Source organism: Neovison vison, chromosome 4 (genome assembly GCF_020171115.1).
Source record: "Neovison vison isolate M4711 chromosome 4, ASM_NN_V1, whole genome shotgun sequence".
Classification (NCBI taxonomy): domain Eukaryota; kingdom Metazoa; phylum Chordata; class Mammalia; order Carnivora; family Mustelidae; genus Neogale; species Neogale vison.
The window spans coordinates 208,150,360-208,171,840 of NC_058094.1; the positions used below are offsets into that span (position 1 = coordinate 208,150,360).

A 21,481-nucleotide genomic window follows, 5' to 3' on the forward strand; every position below is an offset into this window, starting at 1 on the left:
CATTTTAAAATAGAAGAAAATAAAACAAAACCTTCCTTAGCCCCACTACCCCTCTGCTCCAATTTTCTCCACTCCTTTAAAGTAAATTCCTTAAATGGGTTTCTAATTTCTTGCTTCCTATTCTCTCCTGAACCCCTCTGGTAGGTTTTGGCACCCACTACCCCACCAAACCTGATCCCCACGTTGCTAAAGCCAATGGCTAATCAGTCCTCCTCTCACTGTTATCTGCATGTGACATATGTGACTACTCCTCTCTCCTTGAAATGCTTTCCTCGCTTGACTTTTAGAACACTACACTCTCCTGGCTTTCCTCCTCCACTGATGTTTCTCAGTTTCCTTTGCTGATTCATTCTCATCAACACCTTCTACCAGCTCCAAATCAAAACTCTTGGCTGCATATCACACATAAACCAATTATTCCCAAATTTATATCTCTAGTCCAGAACACTGTGAACTCCACAGACACACATCCAATTGCCTACTTGACATTTCTATTTGAATATTTAATAGGCATCTTAACATGTCCAAAACTAACCTTTCAATATTATCCCTCAAGACTTGCTCCTTCCAAGGTCTTCTCTATTGTAGTCAATGGCAGCTCCATTTTTCTGCTTTCTCAAAACTCTGGGGTCATCTTTGACTCTCTCTTTCTCTTCACCCCATTTCCAACCCATTAGGAAATCCTCTTAAGCTACTTTCAGGATCACTTCTCACTGTTAACCACCTTGGACCAAGCCATCCTCATCATTGTCATCACCTGGATTGTTGCAAAAGCCTCCTAAATGGGTGGCTTGTTTCTAATCTCACCCCCTTCGGTCATATGTAACCCCTTTACAATGTTAGATCATGTCACTTTTCCACTCAAAACCTTCCAATGTCTTCCCATCTGTATTAGTTAAGGTAATGTTAGCTCTGAAAGAGATAAATCCCAATATATCAGAGGTAGAAAATAATCCACAGAATTCATTTTTCACTCAGAAAAAGTCCAAAAAAGTTTTCCTGTTCAGTGAGTGGTTTTTCCACAAGAACCCGGGCTCCTTCCATCTTGTGATGGGCAATCTGTATACATGATTTCTAGGGTTGCCACAGAAAGAGAGCTTGGAGAATGGATCATAGCAGGTCTGTAAGACAAGGACTGGAAGTGGTAGACCTCATTTCTGCTACTTTTCCTTTGGCCAGAGCTCAGTTACCCATTCATACTGTAGTCCAGCCGTGTCCAGAGTAGGAAACAGTCTGGTCAACAGCCAATCTCTTCCATGTCCTAGTCATAGTCCTTCTCATAGTAGAGTGAAAGCCCTTACAAGAGCCGAAAGGCTCTACATGGTGTCCTTCTGCTCCTTGTCCGCATCTCTGCTCCCTCCTCTCTGACCTCATTTACTCGATTACCACAGTCCAGCCACACTGACTCCCCGCTGCTTCTTGAACACTTCCAAGCATGCTTCAAGTCAGGACCTTTGTTCTTGCTGTTCCTGTTTCCTGGAATGTTCTTCACCACCTTTGGATATTACATGCCTTCCTCTTTATAAGCCTTCCCTGGCTACTCTTTAAAGACTGCAATGCCTGGAAAGTCCCAGCCCTCACTTCTCTCCTTTTCCTGCCTTATTTTATTCCTTGGTACCTATCATTACCTTTCATTCTCTATGTTTTGCTTTTTTATCTGGACTATTGGCTACATACCAGAATATCAGCATCATGAGAGAGTTCAGTCCATTTGTTCAGTGCTGTATCCCCAGTGCTAGAACAGTGCCTGGTACATGGGAAACAATCCATTTATTTGTGGAGTAAATGTTCAGGAGCACTGAAGAACATCATGCTTGAAGAACATCAGCCTTTTGCCATAAACAGTATCAGTACTTCTCTGAGAGACAGCAACTGGGACTCATGGGCTTTGGGGGCAGCTAAGGTGACATTTCTTACATGTGTCACCCTTCAAGCCCTCTTCCTCATCCACCTACTTTCTAAATCCTGGGCTCCCTGGAGGGTTAATGCACTTTTCTTTCCTCAGCTCACTCATTCTCATGGCTCACTTGGCTGCCTCCTGGTCAATGATCCTTCTGAGTATCTCCTCCAGCCTAATAACTCTTTTTAATTTTTTGAAGACTTTATTAGAGAGAGAGAAAGAACAAACAAGTGGGTGGAGGGACAGAGGGAGAGGGAGAAACAGACTCTCTGCTGAGCAGGAAGCTCCATGCTGCACTTGATCCCAGGATCCTGAGATCATAACCTGAGCTGAAGGCAGACACTTAACCGGCTGAGTCACCCAGAGGCCCCTACTGACTCTTTTAAGATATTCTGCCATTGTCTTAGACTCTCCATGTCTTGAACTCATTTCTCTTTTCTTACACCCATTTAGTTCATTCTCCCAGTTTCCTATGATTAATAATTTAAATTTTTGAGTGTTCATTTCTTTCATGTAAGCAATCACTAAACTCAGGACTTATTTCCACTTTAAAAATTCCTCTTGTATGTAAGAGTTTTTTCCACTTTCCTTGCTCTGCCTTAGGCCAAGCCCTTACCCACAGGGAATCACAGGGGTGGAGGGTCCCATCACTGGCAGAGTCCCACTGCCTTATCCAGCTTCTTCTAGGACACTTCCAAGATGGGTGGCTCTCCCACCGGACTGCTCGGACCATGTTCTGTTGAGGGCTCGGACCATGTTCTATTCATTGTGGGTTTACCAGCACCTGCCACGGTGCTTGACTTCAAGGAGGCATTTCTTAAAGTGTTAAAAACACTTTCTGATGCAGTCTTTTCTGTAGTTAATCCCTATTAGAAAGAACCCCTCCTACAAAGAACACTTAGAATTTTCAATCTCATTCTACCTCCCACATAGGCACAAATTTAGAAACCTTCAAAAGACCCATAATTCCCTCTGCCTTCAGCTCAGGGTCCTCAGATTAAGACTTTATATTACTTAGAGAAACTTACATCTATGCTTTCTCTTCATGCCCCAGCCCCACCTTTTTTTTTTTTTTTTAACCACCTTCATCCCCTACCTGGCCTAAGAATTTACCCCTTTCCATCTGTCCCCCACCTTCTCTTGTTCCTCATTACTGCTGTTGCTAAATAGTTGCATTCAGGAATTCCTTAGTCCAGTCTGAGTCATAGCTTCTTAGGAAGACCTCTCAGATTACCAGCAAGGGTCACCCTCACTCTTTTGTCTGAATTCCCAAAGCATTCGTTATCAGTGTCTCCTTGGCACTTAAAAGTGGGTTAACTTGCTTTGTATTTAAAGCTTTCATCAGCATACTACTTGCTTCAATTGGATGTTAAAGCATGAGGCTTTATGTGCTAAGAACAGAGTAAGTTTATGTTCCATTTGTGTTGCAAACATAGTAGTCCTCATTCAATGTTTGAGTTTCATGACATGAAGTTGAATGAGTAAGTGAAAAATTTCCTGTATTCCTCTTAAATCAGGGACATGCTGTGGGCCCCGCCCATTCAGCTCATAAAATTATTGAGCTTTTTTTTGGTAAAGATTTTATTTATTTATTTGACAGGCAGAGATCACAAGTAGGCAGAGAGGCAGGCAGAGAGAGAGAGGAAGCAGGCCCCCGCTGAGCAGAGAGTCGATGCGGGGCTTGATCCTAGGACCCTGGGATCATGACCTGAGCCGAAGGCAGAGGCTTTAACCCACTGAGCCACCCAGGCACCCCAAATTATTGAGCTTTTGCTATGAACTGGGCAGCAAGGTCAGAGCTGTAGATTTAAAAAATGAATAAAGCAGGAGGGCCTGGGTGGCTCAGTCAAGTGTCTGTCTTGGCCTAGGTCATGATCCCAGGGTTCTGGGATCCAGCCCCCCTCCAGCTCCCTAGGCAGCAGTGAGTCTGTTTCTCCCTCTCCCTCTGCCCCTCTGCCTGCTTGGGCTCTCTCTTTCACACACAAATAAATAAATAAAATCTTATTTTTTAAAAAAAAGATGAATAAGGCAGCTCTTTACCCTGGAGCTTAGCCTAGAGGAGGACATATCGATAAAAAGCTTTTCCTAGCAAAATTTGGCAAATTGTATTGAAGATACAAAGTGTTAGGAAGGCAAATAAAAGAGGAATTATGTCTAGCGGGGTCAGGTTTGACTTCAAAAGCTAACCGGGACTTCTATTGGCATTCATTAGGCGGAAAATCAGAAAAACGTACTTAGTCCTGGCAGAGGAGATCACTTGATAAAGACAGATCAAATCAAATACAGATCAAAGAGATGTAAAAGGGCGGGTTGTTAGGAAACACCGAGAGGGTTGCGGCCAGAGCACAAGCCTAGTGGGAGGGACTGGTAGGAGATAAAGCTGAAAGTTACACTGGAGCCAACGAGTGAAGAGCCTCTCGTAGGCTACATCAGGGCGGTATCGCTGACGGGAAATAAATTGGGATTGTTAATACAATTGGCGACTGATAGAGTCGAATTAATTCGGCCCGGCGTGCTTGTGGGCTTGAAGATAACTACAAGGGTAATCCAAAAAGCCGTGTGGAGGCCGAGTCACGCGCTGTGAACCGGGATGTGGCCGCCAGACAGCAGCGCGCACACGCCACCCGGAGTTAGGGGCTGGGACCCGCCATCCCCACAGGGCCGGGAACCCGGGTTGGGCGGGAATCCGGTCCACGCACTCGGCGCGCTCGCGGGGACGTGGCGCTTTCCAGCCAATCCCGGTTACGCGACTGTAGAGCCAATGGATGTCCGGGAATGCTGCACGTCAGCGGCGGGTTCGTTGATGATTGGTCAGAAGGCTGCCGTCGAGGCGGATGGGAGCGGGGCGCGGAGCTGCTTCCGGTTGGGCGGTGCTTGCGCGCGTGAGCTGAGCCGGTGGGTGAGCTGCGGCCGCTGGACCCTGGGCTGTGGGCGCTACAAGGAAGGGTAGGTACAGCGGCCCTCGGTTCTTCTGCAGCTTCGTCCTTTATCGCTTTCTTTTTGTCCTCGGCCCTCGCTCGCGACGCGACATGGGTCCCCTTCGTTCGGGGCCCTTGTTTCTGCTAGCGCGGGGTACGGGCCCTGAGCCTGCTTGCGACCCCGGGGCCCTCCGCGCGCCGTCTGAGTTGGAGGTCGCTGCTCGCCCTCCCGCGAGCGCTGGGAAGGGGCCTGGGTCTCGGGGAACTCCGGCTCCCGGTTTTGCGTTCTGGGGGGTACTGTTTTGTGCCTGGCTTGCCACGTCCGCGCCTGGGCCCCGTCTCTCACCGAGTCCCTCCTGTTTGCCTACGGAAGGGCGTAGAGCTGTGGGGTAGTGTTATCGTAACAGTTCTCTGCCACCTCCCACCAGCCGGCCTACCTGTGTTCTCCAGCGCAGCCCCAAGGCCACATCCCGAGAGGAGGGTGCGTCTGCCAAGAAAGTCGTGTTCGCTGACTTTGAGGATGTAGAAACGGGGCTGGGGGAGGGGGTCGGGGAGAAAGTCGGAAGACACTATGTGATTAAAACAAACACAAAAAACTGATACAATTTTAAAGAAAAGCTGACTGCTTCGAGCTTCCATGTTTGGCTGCATACTTCTGTCAGCGACGGGAATTAGTTTTTAAAGCTTTAGTAGGGAATTGTATTTTACCTTTTTTGTTGCTTTTAGCTGTAGATCTTAGTTCTCATTTTTGGCATGCTGTGTGGAGAAGTAAAGTTAATTTCCAACAGCTGCCCTGATTAAGAGCATAGTTAGGTGGTCGGTATTGAAAGCAGCTTTTGCACCGCGGCAGAAGTTTCCTACTAAAGTTGTAGGATCTCAATTCCTGATTGTATAAATTCCCAGAGTAATGTCTCTGAGAATTGAATTGCGATCACTTCCTGGTGACATGTACCATAAAGTCAACGTTAATGAATTGGGAATAAGGTTGCTTCTAATATGGCTTAGTAGTTGCGAAGTAGAGGACGTGTAATCTCTGATAAATTTATTTTTTGCCTGAGAGTGGAATACACAGACAAATACATGTCTGACCTCATTCCTTGAATTTAGTTAACCAGGTAACAATGGCCATCGCTGAAGAATTTAAGTATTATAGTGCAAACCTGTAAATTGTATTTGCGGGTAGAGGATGAGTTGCCTAGGCCTAATCTGAGTTTTACAGTGATTCAGGGGTTTCCAGTAGGATTTTTTGAGGGGGCGATTGCAGCTAGGAAGACCATGAACTGATAAAGGTGAATTGGGCATGCCTAAGTGGATGGTACTTGATTGCAGCTTTGACATCAACTCCTATTGATAACTCTCAATATAGTTGTTGGCTTTGTTCATTTAATGATGTGTCACAAGATATGTATTTGTGGCATTTTCTATATGTTACACTAGTACAGGAGATAGGTAACTGATATTAACACAAATTTACTATAATGTGGGTATGTCGGGGTGTTAGAAGGACAGAGGTGTAGCCAGGTATAGCCACTGGAGATGGTAGGCTGTAACATCCTAGATCCTTTGTGAACTCTTAAATACGGGTGTTGGTTGATGTTGTAATTTATGTATTAGAGTTAAAACAGCTGAAATAACACTTTGCCTGTTGTTGGCCTGATAGCCAGTTCCGGTAAGGGGAATTGGGGGTTGGAGAGCAGGCAGGAACTGCATTGCTGCCAAGTACTGTCCAACTAATCCAGTAAAATATATTGGTATATAAAAAATGCAAGACATTGTATTAGGAACTGTAGAAAGATACTAATTTGTAATAGCTGAGAGTCCTGCCTTTTAAAAATGTAGTGTCTATAGGAGAGCTAAGGAGACAACTTAAAGTACCCTGTGATCATTATTGTAGAGTGGTACAAACAAGTTTTATAAAAGTTGAAAGGAATGGGTACGGATTACTTCCAGATGGAGTAATTGTCGTAGATATGTCTTTTCATCTAGGACTTTAAAATTTATAGACATTTGGCACCAAAGGGAGGTTGAGCTAAAATAAATACCAAATTCTCAAGGACTTCATGTGTGTTAAGCATGTACTGCAGCATTGCAACCAGAAAACAAAACTCCTGTCTCTGCGTTTTGCAGGGCATTCCTATGGCCATTAATTATGTGTTAAAGTTTCATCAGCCTCAAAGGAAACTTTTTTCTCCCAGAGTTTTTAGAACTTTTTTCTTAATGTTTTCACTCTGTAAGGAGAAAACTTGAAAGTTTGTACTGAGCTGCTTTGGTTATAAAACTAAGGAAACCTGAGTAATGGTTTGTCATTCTCAAAGCTCTTCTTTAGGCAAATTTTGCAGTTCTTGTATTCTCAGCTGTCATATAAATGTGTGTTCTCAATACCACAAATAATTTAATTAGAATGTGTTCATGATCTGATGTAAATTTGCTTTGTCACTAGAGAAATATTGAACAAATGGTTTCTCATTATAACTTTTATCAGATCACAGAGGATGACATTATTCCTTGGATGTGATAATCCATTGTGGTGCTTGCACTAAAATTGTAAGTGAGGAATGTCAGATAAACAGATAGCTTTAATTTCTATATTTCATAACATTCATAACAGCCTTAGTACATTTACACTGCTGTTAGGCTCTTCCCCCAACCCAAGATGATGTAGACACTTAGGGAGTGAGATCCTGTTTTTGCTGCATTATAGAGGATTGCCCCTTTTTTTGCTGATTATCCAGCTCAGAGAACTGGAATTTTACTACCACACCCATTTCTCCCACTTGTTAACTTTGAGCAATGGGTCTTTGGTCAACCAAAATACCTGTGGGATCACTCAATGCTGATGTTCTGAGAAGTTGTATTTAATCCAGACATCTGAATTTTCCTGGAACAATTTCAGTGTTCTGTGACCAATGACTGGGAACAAAGGGAGGGATATGGCAAGAATTTAGAGCTTTCAAGGAAATTTTTGAATGGATAAAATAAATTCATTCTTAAGGCTAGTCTTTGTTATTGAAAGAAATTTAGGCTTGTGCTGTTAATCTTTTCTCCTTATAAATTAACTGGAGCAGTCCATGAAAGTAACTGTGGAAAACCATTATTGGTGAGATATTTCAAAAGGATGATAGTTACGTGGTATTTTTCCTGTTCTGTTTAATTTATGTCTCTAATATGGCATTATCTAGTAGAAATATAGTACATGTCACATGAATATAGTTTCACCTGAAATTGTTAAATAGATTAAATTGATTTTAATAATTTAATCCAGTACATACAGAATGCCATTTTTCTTTGTAAAGTGTGACATTTGATCACAGCTTAATTTACACCAGCCACAGTTCAAGTACTTAGCAGCTGCATGTGATTCATAGCTATTATCCTGAACACTACAGGTCTAGAGTTTTTTTCAAAGATTCTATTTATTTTATTTTAGAGAGAGCGCACATGCAGGATCCAGGGGAGGGACAGAGGGAGAGGGAGAAACAGACTTTCCAGTGAGCAGGGAGCCCAACATGGGGCTCAATTCCAGGACCCTGGGATCATGATCTGACAGAAGGCAGACACTTAACCGACTGAACCACCCAAGCGCCCCTAGATTTTTTTTTTTTTTTTTTTGAGAGAAAAAAATTAGATGTTACCCTTGGCAAAGGAGGGACAGAATTTTGGAAAGAGAAAGTTAGAGGTCATTTGAGAAATAGGAGATGGGGAGATGCTTTTTCTACAGCCATTGATTTACCTTCTAGATCACATGATAAAAGTTCATGCAACTAAGTATTTATGTTTTCCTGATGTCCTGTTTTCCATTGATGTGTAGCTGTGGTGATGAGGGAAGGAGAAAGAGAAGGGCCATTTAGTTTTCCATCATTTGGTTTCAGTTTGAAAAGATAAAGATGCTTCAGAAATAACTGCACTAACGTGGTTCTTAAAATTCCTTGTGTGAAAAGTTGTTTAATACTGTTCTCACATCTTCCCATATAAAATAACCTTTGTCTTGGGGGATATCCTTTGTTTCTACTTGAACATTTTTATGTACTGTATGGATTTAGATAAATCTAGTGCAGACCTTTTTTTTTTTCTTCTTAGTGTCTATATTCATAGAACAAGAGGCTTGTGTGAAAGTTTCTGATAGTCAGGAGTCGGTATATTATATGTGGGTTCAAAGAGTGTTTTTGTTTTTGTTTTTGTTTTTTTTAGAAGGTATTTATTTATTTATTTTTAGAAGTTATTTAAAACGCAGGGTTTTTCATTGTCCACTGCAGAGAGATGAAAGTAGGACCATTGGCTTTGTCCATCACGCAGTCCTTATGACCTTTTTAAGTAGTTTCATCAGTGGTAGATGGAAAGCTAGATTTCCGGGGATGTCTGGGTGGCTCAGTTGGTTAAGCGGTTGACTTGATCCTCGGATCCAGTCCCTCATCAGGCTCCTTGCTTGGTGGGGAGTCTGCTTCTCCCTCTGCCTGCTCTGCCTGTTCTGCCTGTAGCTAGCTCTCCTTGCTTCTGCTCTGTCTCTCTCTCTCTCTCTGACAAATAAATAAAATCTTAAAAAAAAAAAAAAGATTTCAGGGTGGCAGTAGATAGTGAGGATCAGAGATAGCAACATAGACACTCCTATGGGAGAAGCAAAGGGAAGGGCAACCTTGAATGAATAGCGAGGTCTGGGAAAGACGGATTTTGGATTGTGGAGACCTGAGAAGTGTTGATTGACAGAATAGGGGAAGGAGGGGCGTCTGGGTGGCTCAGTGGGTTGAAGCTTCTGCCTTTAGCTCGGGTCATGAACCCGGGATTCTGGGATCGAGCCTGGCATCGGGCTTTCTGCTCGGCGGGGAGCCTGCTTCCTCTTCTCTCTCTGCCTGCCTCTCTGTCTGCTTGTGATCTTTGTCTGTTAAGTAAATAAAATCTTTAAAAAAAAAAAAAAAGAATAGGGAAAGGAGCCTTTAGAGGCATGGGATTGGAAGGTTAATGGAAAGAGAAAGGGAAAGGGATGGATAGATGATAAAGTAGAAGCTCTTGGGCGCCTGGATGGCACAGTGGGTTAAGCCAATGCCTTCGGCTCAGGTCATGATCTCAGGGTCCTGGGATCGAGTCCCACATAGGGCTTTCTGCTCAGCAGGGGGCCTGCTTCCCTTCCCCCCTCTGCCTGCCTCTCTGCCTACTTGTGATCTCTCTCTGTCAAATAAATAAGATCTTTAAAAAATAAAAAAGCAGAAGCTCTTGACTTTTACTCTGGAATTCTCTTATCCTTGTTATCAAGATGTTAAACTTCAAACTTAAATGTAGTTTTGCCTCTAAATCAGCGAGCTACTGTTAATTTCTGCATGTTACATGTATCAAAACTTTGTACAGTATCTTTTCCAGCCTTGGTAATGGGCTTTGGCATTTATTCCTATTGTAATATTTGGGGTTTGCAGGGGTTGTCATGGAATTATGCAAGAATTGTTAGGGCATTTTATTCTGAGGATGTAAATAATTATATATAAAATTTTCCTAAATGTGAAGTTCCCTTATTAATAGGCATAAAGAAAATCTTCTGTTGGGCGCCTGGGTGGCTCAGTGGGTTAAGCCGCTGCCTTCGGCTCAGGTCATGATCTCAGGATCCTGGGATCGAGTCCCACATTGGGCTCTCTGCTCAGCAGGGAGCCTGCTTCCTCCTCTCTCTCGCTCTGCCTGCCTCTCTGTCTACTTGTGATCTCTGTCTGTCAAATAAACAAATAAAATCTTTAAAAAAAAAAAAAAAGAAAAGAAAAGAAAATCTACTGTTGCAGTGACTTGATTTTACTTGATTTTTTAAACCACTAACATACAGATACTGTTTGGATGTATCACAAAATAGATATTTATTGTGGAAAATAACAAAGTTGTTTCTTGTCCTTAAAGAGTTTTATTGGTCTAGAGAATTGTTTGTAGTTAGAGATGGAAATTTTATTTTGCCCTAAAATAAAGGCATACTCATTTTGGCATTTAAGAGAGCCATTAAATCTTTTAATTTTCTTCTGTTCACTGATGTGATGGATCAGTTGAATTATTGAAGGGCAAGCTGAAGAGTTATTCTAGAGCAGCATGTTTTACTTTAAAAAGTTTATGTCTTAAGGGGCGCCTGGGTGGCTCAGTGGGTTAAGCCTCTGCCTTCAGCTCAGGTCATGATCTCAGGGTCCTGGGATTGGCCCCTGCATCAGGCTCTCTGCTCCAGCAGGGAGCCTGCTTCCCCCACCTTCTCTCTGCCTGCCTCTCCACCTACTTGTAATCTCTCTCTCTGTTAAATTAAAAAAAAAAAAAAAGTGTATGTCTTAAGAATAGATATGTGAGGGTCCCTGGGTGACTCAGTCGGTTAAGCGACTGCCTTTGGCTCAGGTCATGATCCTGAGGTCCGGGGATCGAGTCCGACATCGGGCTCCCTGATAGGCAGAGAGTCTGCTTCTCCCTCTGACCTTTCTCCACTCGTGCGCCTCTCTCTCTCTCTCTCATTCTCTTTCTGTCTCAAATAAATAAAATCTTGCGGGGGAGAAAAAGTACGTGTTGTTGTTTTTTTGTTTTTTTTTTTTAAGATTTTATTTATTTGACAGACAGAGATCACAAGTAGGCAGAGAGGCGGGCGGGGGTGGGCAGGCTCCCTGCTGAGCAGAGAGCCCAATGTGGGGCTCTATCCCAGGACACTGGGATCATGACCTGAGCCGAAGGCAGAGGCTTTAACCCACTGAGCGACCCAGGCGCCCCAAGGTATTTGATTTTTCTTCAGTCTCGTTTTTTAGTCTGGAGAAATAGCTTGAAAATGTTTTCTTTGCAACTAGTATTGAAAAGAGTTTTAATAATATTTAAAAAGTAATATACAGGGGCGCCTGGGTGGCTCAGTGGGTTGGGGCGCTGCCTTCGGCTCAGGTCATGATCTCAGGGTCCTGGGATCGAGTCCTGCATCCGGCTCTCTGCTCAGCAGGGAGCCTGCTTCCTCCTCTCTCTCTGCCTGCCTCTCTGCCTACTCGTGATCTCTCTGTCAAATAAATAAATTAAAAAATCTTTAAAAAAAAAAAGAAGTAATATACAGAGGTGGTACACAGTGTGTATTCATTTACCAAATATAGACAACAGAGTACAATATTAAAGTCCACTCCACACCAGCCTAACCACCCCACCCCATCTCTTCTCCCTTGAATCTGGGGGTTACAGCTCTTTTCATATAGATGTTTATTCTTCCACGCCATTTTTGCACATATGTCTTCTATTTTATACAAATAAAAACAACCTCAGAGGTTGTTTGGTTTTGCTTTTTACATAAATCTTAGCATTGTTTTGCAAATTGCTCTTTTGTTCGCTTAACATGTCTTCACGAATTCTCCATTTCAGCACAAATAGATCGACCTTCTATATATAGGACAAAGAATCTGCTCAAATAGTTTGTGGTTCCTGATCTAATGATCGCTATTACCACCTGAGAAATTTACAACTTCAGGTGCATGCATCCAACTTCAGAAATTCTAATTGAATGGGGGAATTTTTTTAAAGCTTCTTGGGTGATCCTAATAACCAGCCAGTTTTAAAGACCAGATCCCTGATGTAGTACAAAAAGTAAAGTTTTTTGTAGTCAGTAGGTCTGAATTTAAATAAAGTTGGTCTTTCGCTTTTAGTAGTAAGAATTTGGGCAAGAAGATTAATGTGTTTTTAAAAGGGAGCCTACTTACAGGGTGGATATTTTAACTGATTCTTTGTCAGCTTCCAATCACATGAAGGAAACTGGTGAAAATTCCTCACCATAATACTAGAAAGTGATATTCTACCATTCTTATTTTTTGGATTAAGTAATAATATTTGGGATAATATCAGATTAATAACTGGATATGAGCTTTTAATTTCTTATTTGATTATAGAGCACACTGTTTTCTGAATTAACTAACCTTTGTTTTTCTTTAAGATCTAATTATCATGGACCTGCGACAGTTTCTTATGTGCCTGTCCCTGTGCACAGCCTTTGCCTTGAGCAAGCCCACAGAAAAGAAGGACCGTGTACACCATGAGCCTCAGCTCAGCGACAAAGTTCATAATGATGCTCAGAGTTTTGATTATGACCATGATGCCTTCCTGGGTGCCGAAGAAGCGAAGACCTTTGATCAGCTGACACCTGAAGAGAGCAAGGAAAGGCTTGGGTAAGGCACCAGCTCTCAGGGGGCTAAAGTAATTACATTTCATTACAAATTGGCTCATTCTTTTTTTTTTTTTCTTCTGGCTTGGCCACCCAGTAGGACTGTTTGGAACTACATTTTCCGAAAGCTAACCACAGAATTTCTACCACTAAAATTTAATTAATTGCTTGCTTTCATAAATTTCTGCACTAACAGTTTTACCTCATTCTACAAAGCAAAGTCATTTTTCTTAAAAGTACCAAATGCTACCGCACCCAAATTGAAATGCATCTTATTTCCAAAGGAACATTACATGGGGGGCCTCTTATCCCTGATAGTTTTAATTTTAAAAAATGATCTGTAACCTATTCATTGTTCCTCAAGCCAAGCCTTTGAGTGGAAAATAAACTGCAAATGAGACCCGTGGGCTAGTTTCTATAGTTTGTGATTTCTGAGAATATCCTTCACCCTCATTGTTTTCATTCTCAGGTATTTGCCTAATTAAAAACAAAAGCCTTTTAGAAGATTGTAATAAATGACAGTCATTTTTTTTTTTAAGATTTTATTTATTTATTTGACAGAGAGAGGTCACAAGTAGACAGAGAGGCAGGCAGAGAGAGAGAGAGAGGGAAGCAGGCTCCCTGCTGAGCAAAGAGCCCGATGTGGAACTCGATCCCAGGACCCTGAGATCATGACCTGAGCCGAAGGCAGCGGCCCAACCCACTGAGCCACCCAGGCACCCCAATAAGTAACAGTCTTAATGTTGAGTGTGAGTTGCTTTTTCTTTTTTTTTTTTAAGATTTTATTTATTTGAAAGAGAGAGTGAGAGAGAGAGAGCATGAGCAAGGGGAAGGGGAGAAGCAGACTCCCCTGCTGAGCAGGGAGCCTGACTTGGGGCTTGATCCCAGAACTCTAGGATCATGACCCAAGCCAAAGGCAGTCACTCAAGCAACTGAACCACCTAGGTGCCCCTATGTTGCTTTTTTAATAACAGGTGGGCTGTAGTTGGGTTCTGTGGCTCTCAATGGGCATCTTTTAACCTAGTGAGTTGATTTGGTGGAATCCCAATTGATTATTTCTGAGGATCTAAGAATGTGTGTTTTTTGTTTTGTTTTTTTTTTTTCTTTTGGCTTGTCCAAACCCTTGATTTTTGAGAAAATGCATTATTAGTGAACATTTTCTCCTTAATGAGCACCATTGGTGTAACTTTCTGAACTATATTTAAGAGATTTGTTTGGAAAGTTGTATTATGTAAGAATTTCCAAAAGTATTTTGCCATCCTGGATAGGACTATGAGTAGAAGATGTTATAGAGGGACGCATGGATGACCCAGTTGGTTGAGTGTCCGCCTTCGGCTCAGGTCGTGATCCCAGGGTCCTAGGATCGAGTCCCACATTGGGCTCCCTACTGAGCATGGAGCCTGTTTCTCCCTCTGCCTGCCGCTCACCCTGCTTGTGCTTTCTCTCTCGCTCTCTCTTTCCAACAAATAAATGTTTGTTTGTTTGTTTGTTTGTTTGTTTTAAAGACATAACAGTTTGTTTTGGGTGATACTTCAGAATAAATTTATTTTATCCTTTTATTGGATTATCTGCAAACTAAAGGATACACTATTTTATTCTTAAACACTGACAGAAATACTCAAAAGATTTTTGCTATGTAGAATGAGAAACTACAAACATTTGAAAATAGAAAAAACAAATACATTAAGGAGTCAGTCTTCTATTAGGTTGCTTTTCTAACTAAGAGACCATGCTCACTTTTAATTTTAATTTTATAACTCTGCTAACATTTGGGCTAAAAATAGGGATGCATGAGGGTGTCCTCAGTGTTCATGTCTTACCTATAATAATGTGCATGTCTGACCCACATTTGGGTCTGCACATGGCTGTTCATAGAATTACTCTTAAATAATGAAAGGCATTTAGCCTTTGTGTCAGTCAGTATGTTCTGGCTGTATGTAGGTAGTGGAGCTCTGCTAGCAGTTTTCAGTGGAGAGAATGTTCCTTTTTGTCACTAGTAAATAGCGAAATGTCAGCACATGAGCAGACTTTGTATTTGATTAGAATAAGATGGTTAAGATAATGCTTTTCATAAAATGTATGAGCGAATAGTATTTGCTTCTAAATTTTGTATTTAAAAACATTTTATTTAATAGAGTTTTCCCTTTTTCTTAAGAATGTTGACAGATAGAATATTTTTTCTTATGTGTGTATTCTCCTTCTGCCATCCAAAGGAGTCTTAAGTGTACTTAATTTTCATTTATGTGTCCTTCAAATGAGGTTTATTTGTTTTGAGGTGATGGCCCTTAATACTCAAAAGTTTTCATTCTTGGCATATTTGCTTCAGAAACGAACTAGAGCAGTTCCTCATCCTTCTTTAGATCACAGACCAGCCCGTTTAAGAGTCTAAGGAAAGCAAAGGACTACCTCAGAAAAGTACACATATGAATATATATAAAATTTTGCATGCTAAAAATTTCAGGAATATTATGCATCTTCCTGGAGCTTACTTACTTGGGTTCATTAAAACAAAACAAAAAACCCAAAGGATTTGCTTTTTGATTCTTGAAATGTAGAGGCATGTATTACTTCTTACGAGAAATAACATGAGGTCCACTAAGTACATTATGTCTATCCTGAAATAAATGCTTATTTGGTGGCATCATAACTACATCTATAGGGTCCTTCAGTGTCACAGGAGAAAAACACCATTAGCTTTATAAATTTGCACAGGTTTTAAAAGATCAGAGTTTAGAGCTCAGTGCCTAAAATAGGATATCCCCACTTACACTGTACTTTTACAGCCGCCTACAGGCTTGATGGCCAGCAAGATAAGAATGGTGTGCATATATATATATATATATATATATATACACATATATATTTATATTTATATATTTAAGATTTTACTTATTTATTTGAGAGAGAGAGAGTAAGAAAGAGCATGATAGGGGAGAAGGTCAGAGAGAGAAGCAGACTTCCCGTGGAGCTGGGAGCCCGATGCAGGACTCACTCCCAAGACTCCAGGATCATGACCTGAGCCAAAGGCAGTGGCCAACCAACTGAGCCACCCACGCGCCTGGCTTTTATATTTTTAAATGGTTTTTAAAATATAGAGATATGTGATGAACCATATGTGGCTGACAAAATAAGAAACATTTACTATCTACCCCTTTCCAGAAAAAGTTTGCCAACCTCTGGGTTAAAGCATTTGAGATATGTCTGTGGGAATAGAGAGGAGTTCAGCCAGCTTCGTTAACAGACGCCCATCTTGAGCAGTCAAATGCCTCTTTATCTGAATGATCCTTCTCTTTAGGCCATTTATAATAGTTTAAAATTTTCATTTGAGAATGGGAGGCATTCTGATACCTTACCCTTTTCTTAATGGTACAGTGGCACTATTGGTAGTCAGTAATACCGTTTGGATATAAACTGGATTCATTTGTAGATAATGCAGAGGTGTATAGTGTACTGGTATAACTTAATGTGTTAATATTTTTTTAAACTCCTCCAGGGTTGAAGTTGCAAAAAAAAAAAAATTTTTTTTTTTTGTCTTATGCCTGTGTAGATAGAGGAGGGTATTTTAGTTTCTTACTACTTTACCTTTTCTGTTAACATTTTAGAGCAAAAGCTAGATTACACATTCCCTGAAGAAAAATTACAGAGTTTAAGGATTAGATGGTTAAGGCTAACAACATACCAATATCAAGATGAATTTCTTTTCATAGTGTCAGTAGTACTCTGTGATTTTAATCATTTTCCAGTATCATGAAATGAATGCAGAGTGGGAAAAGACATTATTTGCTACCAAGTGACAGTCTTTTTCAATCCTGCAAATAGTAGGGCATAGGAGTATGCCAAGATTTCAGATCTCTTGGATGTTTTGAAGTTCCCATTCCAAACTGGGCCACTTAATTGGGTGACACTAAATAGGTTGTCTGCGCCTCTATAAATGAGTGGTTGCATCCTTAGAGGTTTATATGTCATGCACACATTTCAAAATTCTTAATTAAACTTGAGATGGCAAGCCTGGAAGAAAAGCTCATGAAGGATGAAGTATATTGATTCTTTAGCTTTGTAGTTTTGCTTTATCATCTGTATCCTCACCCTCTCAGCTTATTAACATTCTCCTAAGCTCATGTATTTTGGGGCAGACTTTCTTATGACATCGTTTCCTCGGAGTTCTCTGTTTTTGTGGTTATATGTGAAAGTTCAACATAATGTATAATTAGCTGCTAGTTTATTTTTAGAATAAACATGCATCTGTCCTTCTGTCTTTGTGTAACTTTGTGGACTTTTTTCCCCTCTATTTTGGGGTGTGTGTGTATGTGTGTGTGTTGGGTTTTTGGCTTCTGTTTTTAAATCTTAACTTGAAGTGATCCCAGAACTATCTTTGTATCTTTATATTTTTAACAAAAGTGTTAACCTTTTTTTAAAAAGCAACTGGATTTTTAATTTTTTTTTTATTTTTTTAAAAGATTTTATTAATTTATTTGCCAGAGAGAAATCACAGGTAGATGGAGAGGCAGGCAGAGAGAGAGAGAGAGGGAAGCAGGCTCCCTTCTGAGCAGAGAGCCCGATGTGGGACTCGATCCCAGGACCCTGAGATCATGACCCGAGCCGAAGGCAGCGGCTTAACCCACTGAGCCACCCAGGCGCCCAAGCAACTGGATTTTTTTTCTTTTTTTTAAAGATTTTATTTGTTTATTTGACAGAGAGAGATCACAAGTAGATGGAGAGGCAGGCAGAGAGAGAGAGAGAGGGAAGCAGGCTCCCCGCCGAGCGGAGAGCCCGATGCGGGACTCGATCCCAGGACCCTGAGATCATGACCTGAGCCGAAGGCAGCGGCTTAACCCACTGAGCCACCCAGGCGCCCCGCAACTGGATTTTTTAAAGTCTGGTTTAAATTTTTGAATTTCTAGAAAACCATATCAGTGATTGTGATTATTTATCAAGAAATTGAGATTCTTCTAAAAGCAGTAAAGAAAAACATCAAGATTTGCGTGTTTTTTGATGCAAAGAATGGAGAATGCAGATAGGAATGGATAGTCACTCCTGAGTTCTGACTGTTGGCTGACAGTAACCTACCCCTAAAGGGATGAGACTGGGTTTGCTTTTGGATATAAGTGGACCAGCCGTGGACTGTGCTTGCCTTATCTGGAGAGCTGATTTCAGACCAGTGACAGGTCACTTAAGAGAAATACTTTCAGTTGCCTGTCTGGAAGGTTTTTTTGGAGACTTTTTTTTATGTCCATGCTTTAGCCCTGGGCAACACCTCTGGTTACAGCACACACCTGGCTTAAGCCTAGAGGGAGCCTTGTGTCCTTTTAACCTCTTGCTGGATTTCTCTGCATTTTCTACAGAAAGATTGTAAGTAAAATAGATGGCGACAAGGACGGGTTTGTCACTGTGGATGAACTCAAAGACTGGATTAAATTTGCACAAAAGCGCTGGATTTACGAGGATGTAGAGCGACAGTGGAAGGGGCATGACCTCAATGAGGACGGCCTCGTTTCCTGGGAGGAGTATAAAAATGCCACCTACGGCTACGTTTTAGGTAGGTCCCTGCTATCTGGGGGAAAAAGCCTTATGGAGCTGGCACCTTGAAACGTAACTGTTTTGTCTTGTAGAATGATTGTAGATAAAATAGACGTGGATAAAGATGGGTTTGTGACGGAGGGGGAGCTGAAATCCTGGATTAAGCACGCCCAGAAGAAATACATATATGACAATGTTGAAAACCAATGGCACGAGTTTGATATGAATCAAGACGGCTTAATCTCCTGGGATGAGTACAGAAACGTGACTTATGGCACTTACCTGGGTAAGGGGCAAGATGTCAGCCTGATAGAGACCATGGTCTTGAGTCAAAGAAACAAATGGGTCACACAGTGAAGGAAAGTGCTTATTTTAAATAGTCCAATGCTGAATGATTTCCCTTTATCTTACTACTTTCAATGTGTATATTAAGTATTTCATTTAATTTTGGTTTTCTAAGGTCTGGCATCTTCTATATCTTTAGCATTCCAGATAATATTATTTCACCAGATTTTCTTTCTGTGATCCCTCAGAGACCATTTTTGAGTAGATCTCATCTAAAAGGCTGCATTGTTTCAATAATGCAAAAGCAAGAGACTTTGAGATGTCTCTTGACATAGTCACACTAAAGTATTGGACCTGATGGGTATTACGTGCAACTGATGAATCACTAATTTCTACCCCTGAAAGTAATAATACACTATATATTAATAAATTGAATTTTTAAAAATAATCTATAAATATATAATTTTTAATATATATAAATAATATGTAAATATAAATACTTTTTTTTTTAAGTATTGGACCTGAAATTCAAACCAAATTAGATTCCTTTGTAACTCATGGGAATAGAAAAATGACTGTCTTTTCCTTAATAAAATAAATTTCAAATATAATAGCTTTCCCTTGATAAAATTTAACTCCTTTATTTTAGTATGTCTGCCAACTAAAGTTTAGAAATGAAAATTTCCCATTTGTTTTCTCTGGCACATGAGTTTATCAGCCTGCTACGCAAATGCTTCAAGGCAAATAAATGTGACTTTGATTGCTTTCTGTTGATTTGGTAGCTTATGTGCTTGGGCCACCTGTTCGTAATTTTCTTTTTCTTACTACATTTGCCTATTGCTGAATGTTAGGTGGCAGTCTTACCGAGTTGATGACTTAGGATGTTTTTGTTAGTGAGATTCCTATACTTGGTTACAATTTGAGATGGAAATGTATAAATGTTACTTCTTGCATTTTTATCCTGGAAGTTAAAGCAGGCATTCTCCACCACTGATGAACAAGCAGTGAGTGTATAATATGTCTGTTTCCCCCACTGGATAGCCAGCTGTCTGTGTTAGTTACAGGACTGCATGCATTTCTAGTGAAGAAACTTTTATTTCTGTGTTGGGTTTGTTCTCATTCCTAAGATTAAAGTGGCAGTCTCTCTTCATGCTTGACACTTAGCCAAGAACCAAACATATCTTTCACCAATTAAGAACATGTATATTAAAAGTCAGTGCAGATGGAGAGGCACCCCGTGCTTCTTGCTTTCTGGCTGAAAGCCAACACCCTCCTGAGTTATTTGGACTTATAAAAATAGAGTGAAGGGTAGGCTGTTGGTGATTAAACAAAATGGTGTGTTAATAAATCTCCATTCAGACCTACGTAGGCATTCACTTGCTATCCAGAATGAATCTTAAACTCTTTGTATGATTATGTGCGTAGAAATCTGCTGAGAGCTCTGTTGCTGGATAGGTCAAATGATTCAATGTAATGGGTATTTCTACTGAGACTGCGTATGCTGAAGCCCTTGCTAGAGAAGCTGTATCTTTATAAGGCATCTTTCCCTCAAGGCATGTGGGTGGTTAGTGCTGGGGTAATGAGGCGACTTGCAGAAGTGCTGAGGGGCTTTTTGTGAGTATATTCTTGATTCAGTTTTTGAGTTCAGGCATAAATCATCGCAGCTTTTAATTAAAATCTGTCTTAATGAATCTGCTCTCCACAAAAGGAAGGTTAACTCTGTCTCTGCCACAATTAAAAATTTAAAAATACTGAGATCCATTCTGGCTGTACCAAAACTAGATCAAGAGCCTGCCCCAAATGATACTGGCTGGATAGCACAGAAAACATACTTAGGATAGATCTGGCACTCCAAGCAATGACAGCAAACATAGGAGTTTAGTTATTAAAAGTCAAGTTTTTATCTTCCTTCTTAATCCTTCTGTATATCCATGATTGCAGTCACCATATTTTACCCTAAGCAGAGAAGAGGGCTCTTTGTTAAGAATCTAGTCTTAATGTATAAGTTGTCTTCTATTACCTTTTTTTTTTAAGGTTTTGTTTATTTGACAGGGAGAGACCGCAAGGGAGGGAACACAAGCAGGGGGAGTGGGAGAGAAGCAGGCTTCTCGCTGAGCAGGGAGCCCGATGTAGGGCTCGATCCCAGGACCCTGGGGTCAAACCACCCAGGCACCTCTTCTGTTCTTATTTTTGTTACGTAGTTAGGACTGAAACTTCATTTGTTTAGAGGAGATGACTTAGTATCTTTAAAGAGTTGTATATTTTCCTTTAATTCTCCATCTTCAACCTGTTACGGTTTTGACTATCACAGATACTCATGATTCAATAAGCCATCTTACTGAATTTTGACACTTGACAAAGAATGAAGCTTCAAACTTCCCAACTCTCAAAGTATAGCAGTAGTTTGTTTTTGTTTTCTAAACTGTGCTTAATGTATGGAAGGATTGAACAACAGTATCAGCAATCAGCAGTGTGATGTTGTTAAAGGGGTCCTGTGGGTCTTTTTATAAAACTAGTGTTGTATCTTTTTTTATTTGATCAGTATGTTGTAGGAAAGATTGTTTCTTAGGTTTAATGTGATGTCTTTTACATTTCATAATATCTTCACATGTTTCCTTTTGGTCCACACAGCAGATTGAAAGGGGTTTTTTGCTTGTTTGTTTTGTTTTTCCTACAGATAACTCCTTAACATTTTTTTCAGCTTAAACTGAATTTCATTCTTCTAGATTCTTATAGAGT

The 21,481-nt window shown here is 40.8% G+C and overlaps 1 protein-coding gene across 2 annotated transcripts in view; it reads left to right on the forward strand.

Moving 5' to 3' along the window:
- The first annotated feature begins 4,745 nt into the window (after positions 1-4,745).
- CALU (calumenin) overlaps positions 4,746-21,481 on the forward strand; it is a 28,379-nt gene continuing 11,643 nt past the window's right edge. Inside the window, exons 1-3 of one of the 2 annotated variants that reach the window (XM_044246521.1) lie at positions 4,746-4,846; positions 12,713-12,944; positions 18,283-18,476. In XM_044246521.1, the coding sequence (XP_044102456.1) occupies positions 12,724-12,944; positions 18,283-18,476 (415 nt within the window). In that variant the 5' untranslated portion in view covers positions 4,746-4,846; positions 12,713-12,723. Of the gene's footprint in view, positions 4,847-12,712; positions 12,945-18,282; positions 18,477-18,549; positions 18,744-21,481 lie in introns of both variants that reach the window. The other variant, XM_044246522.1, reaches the window with a different exon arrangement.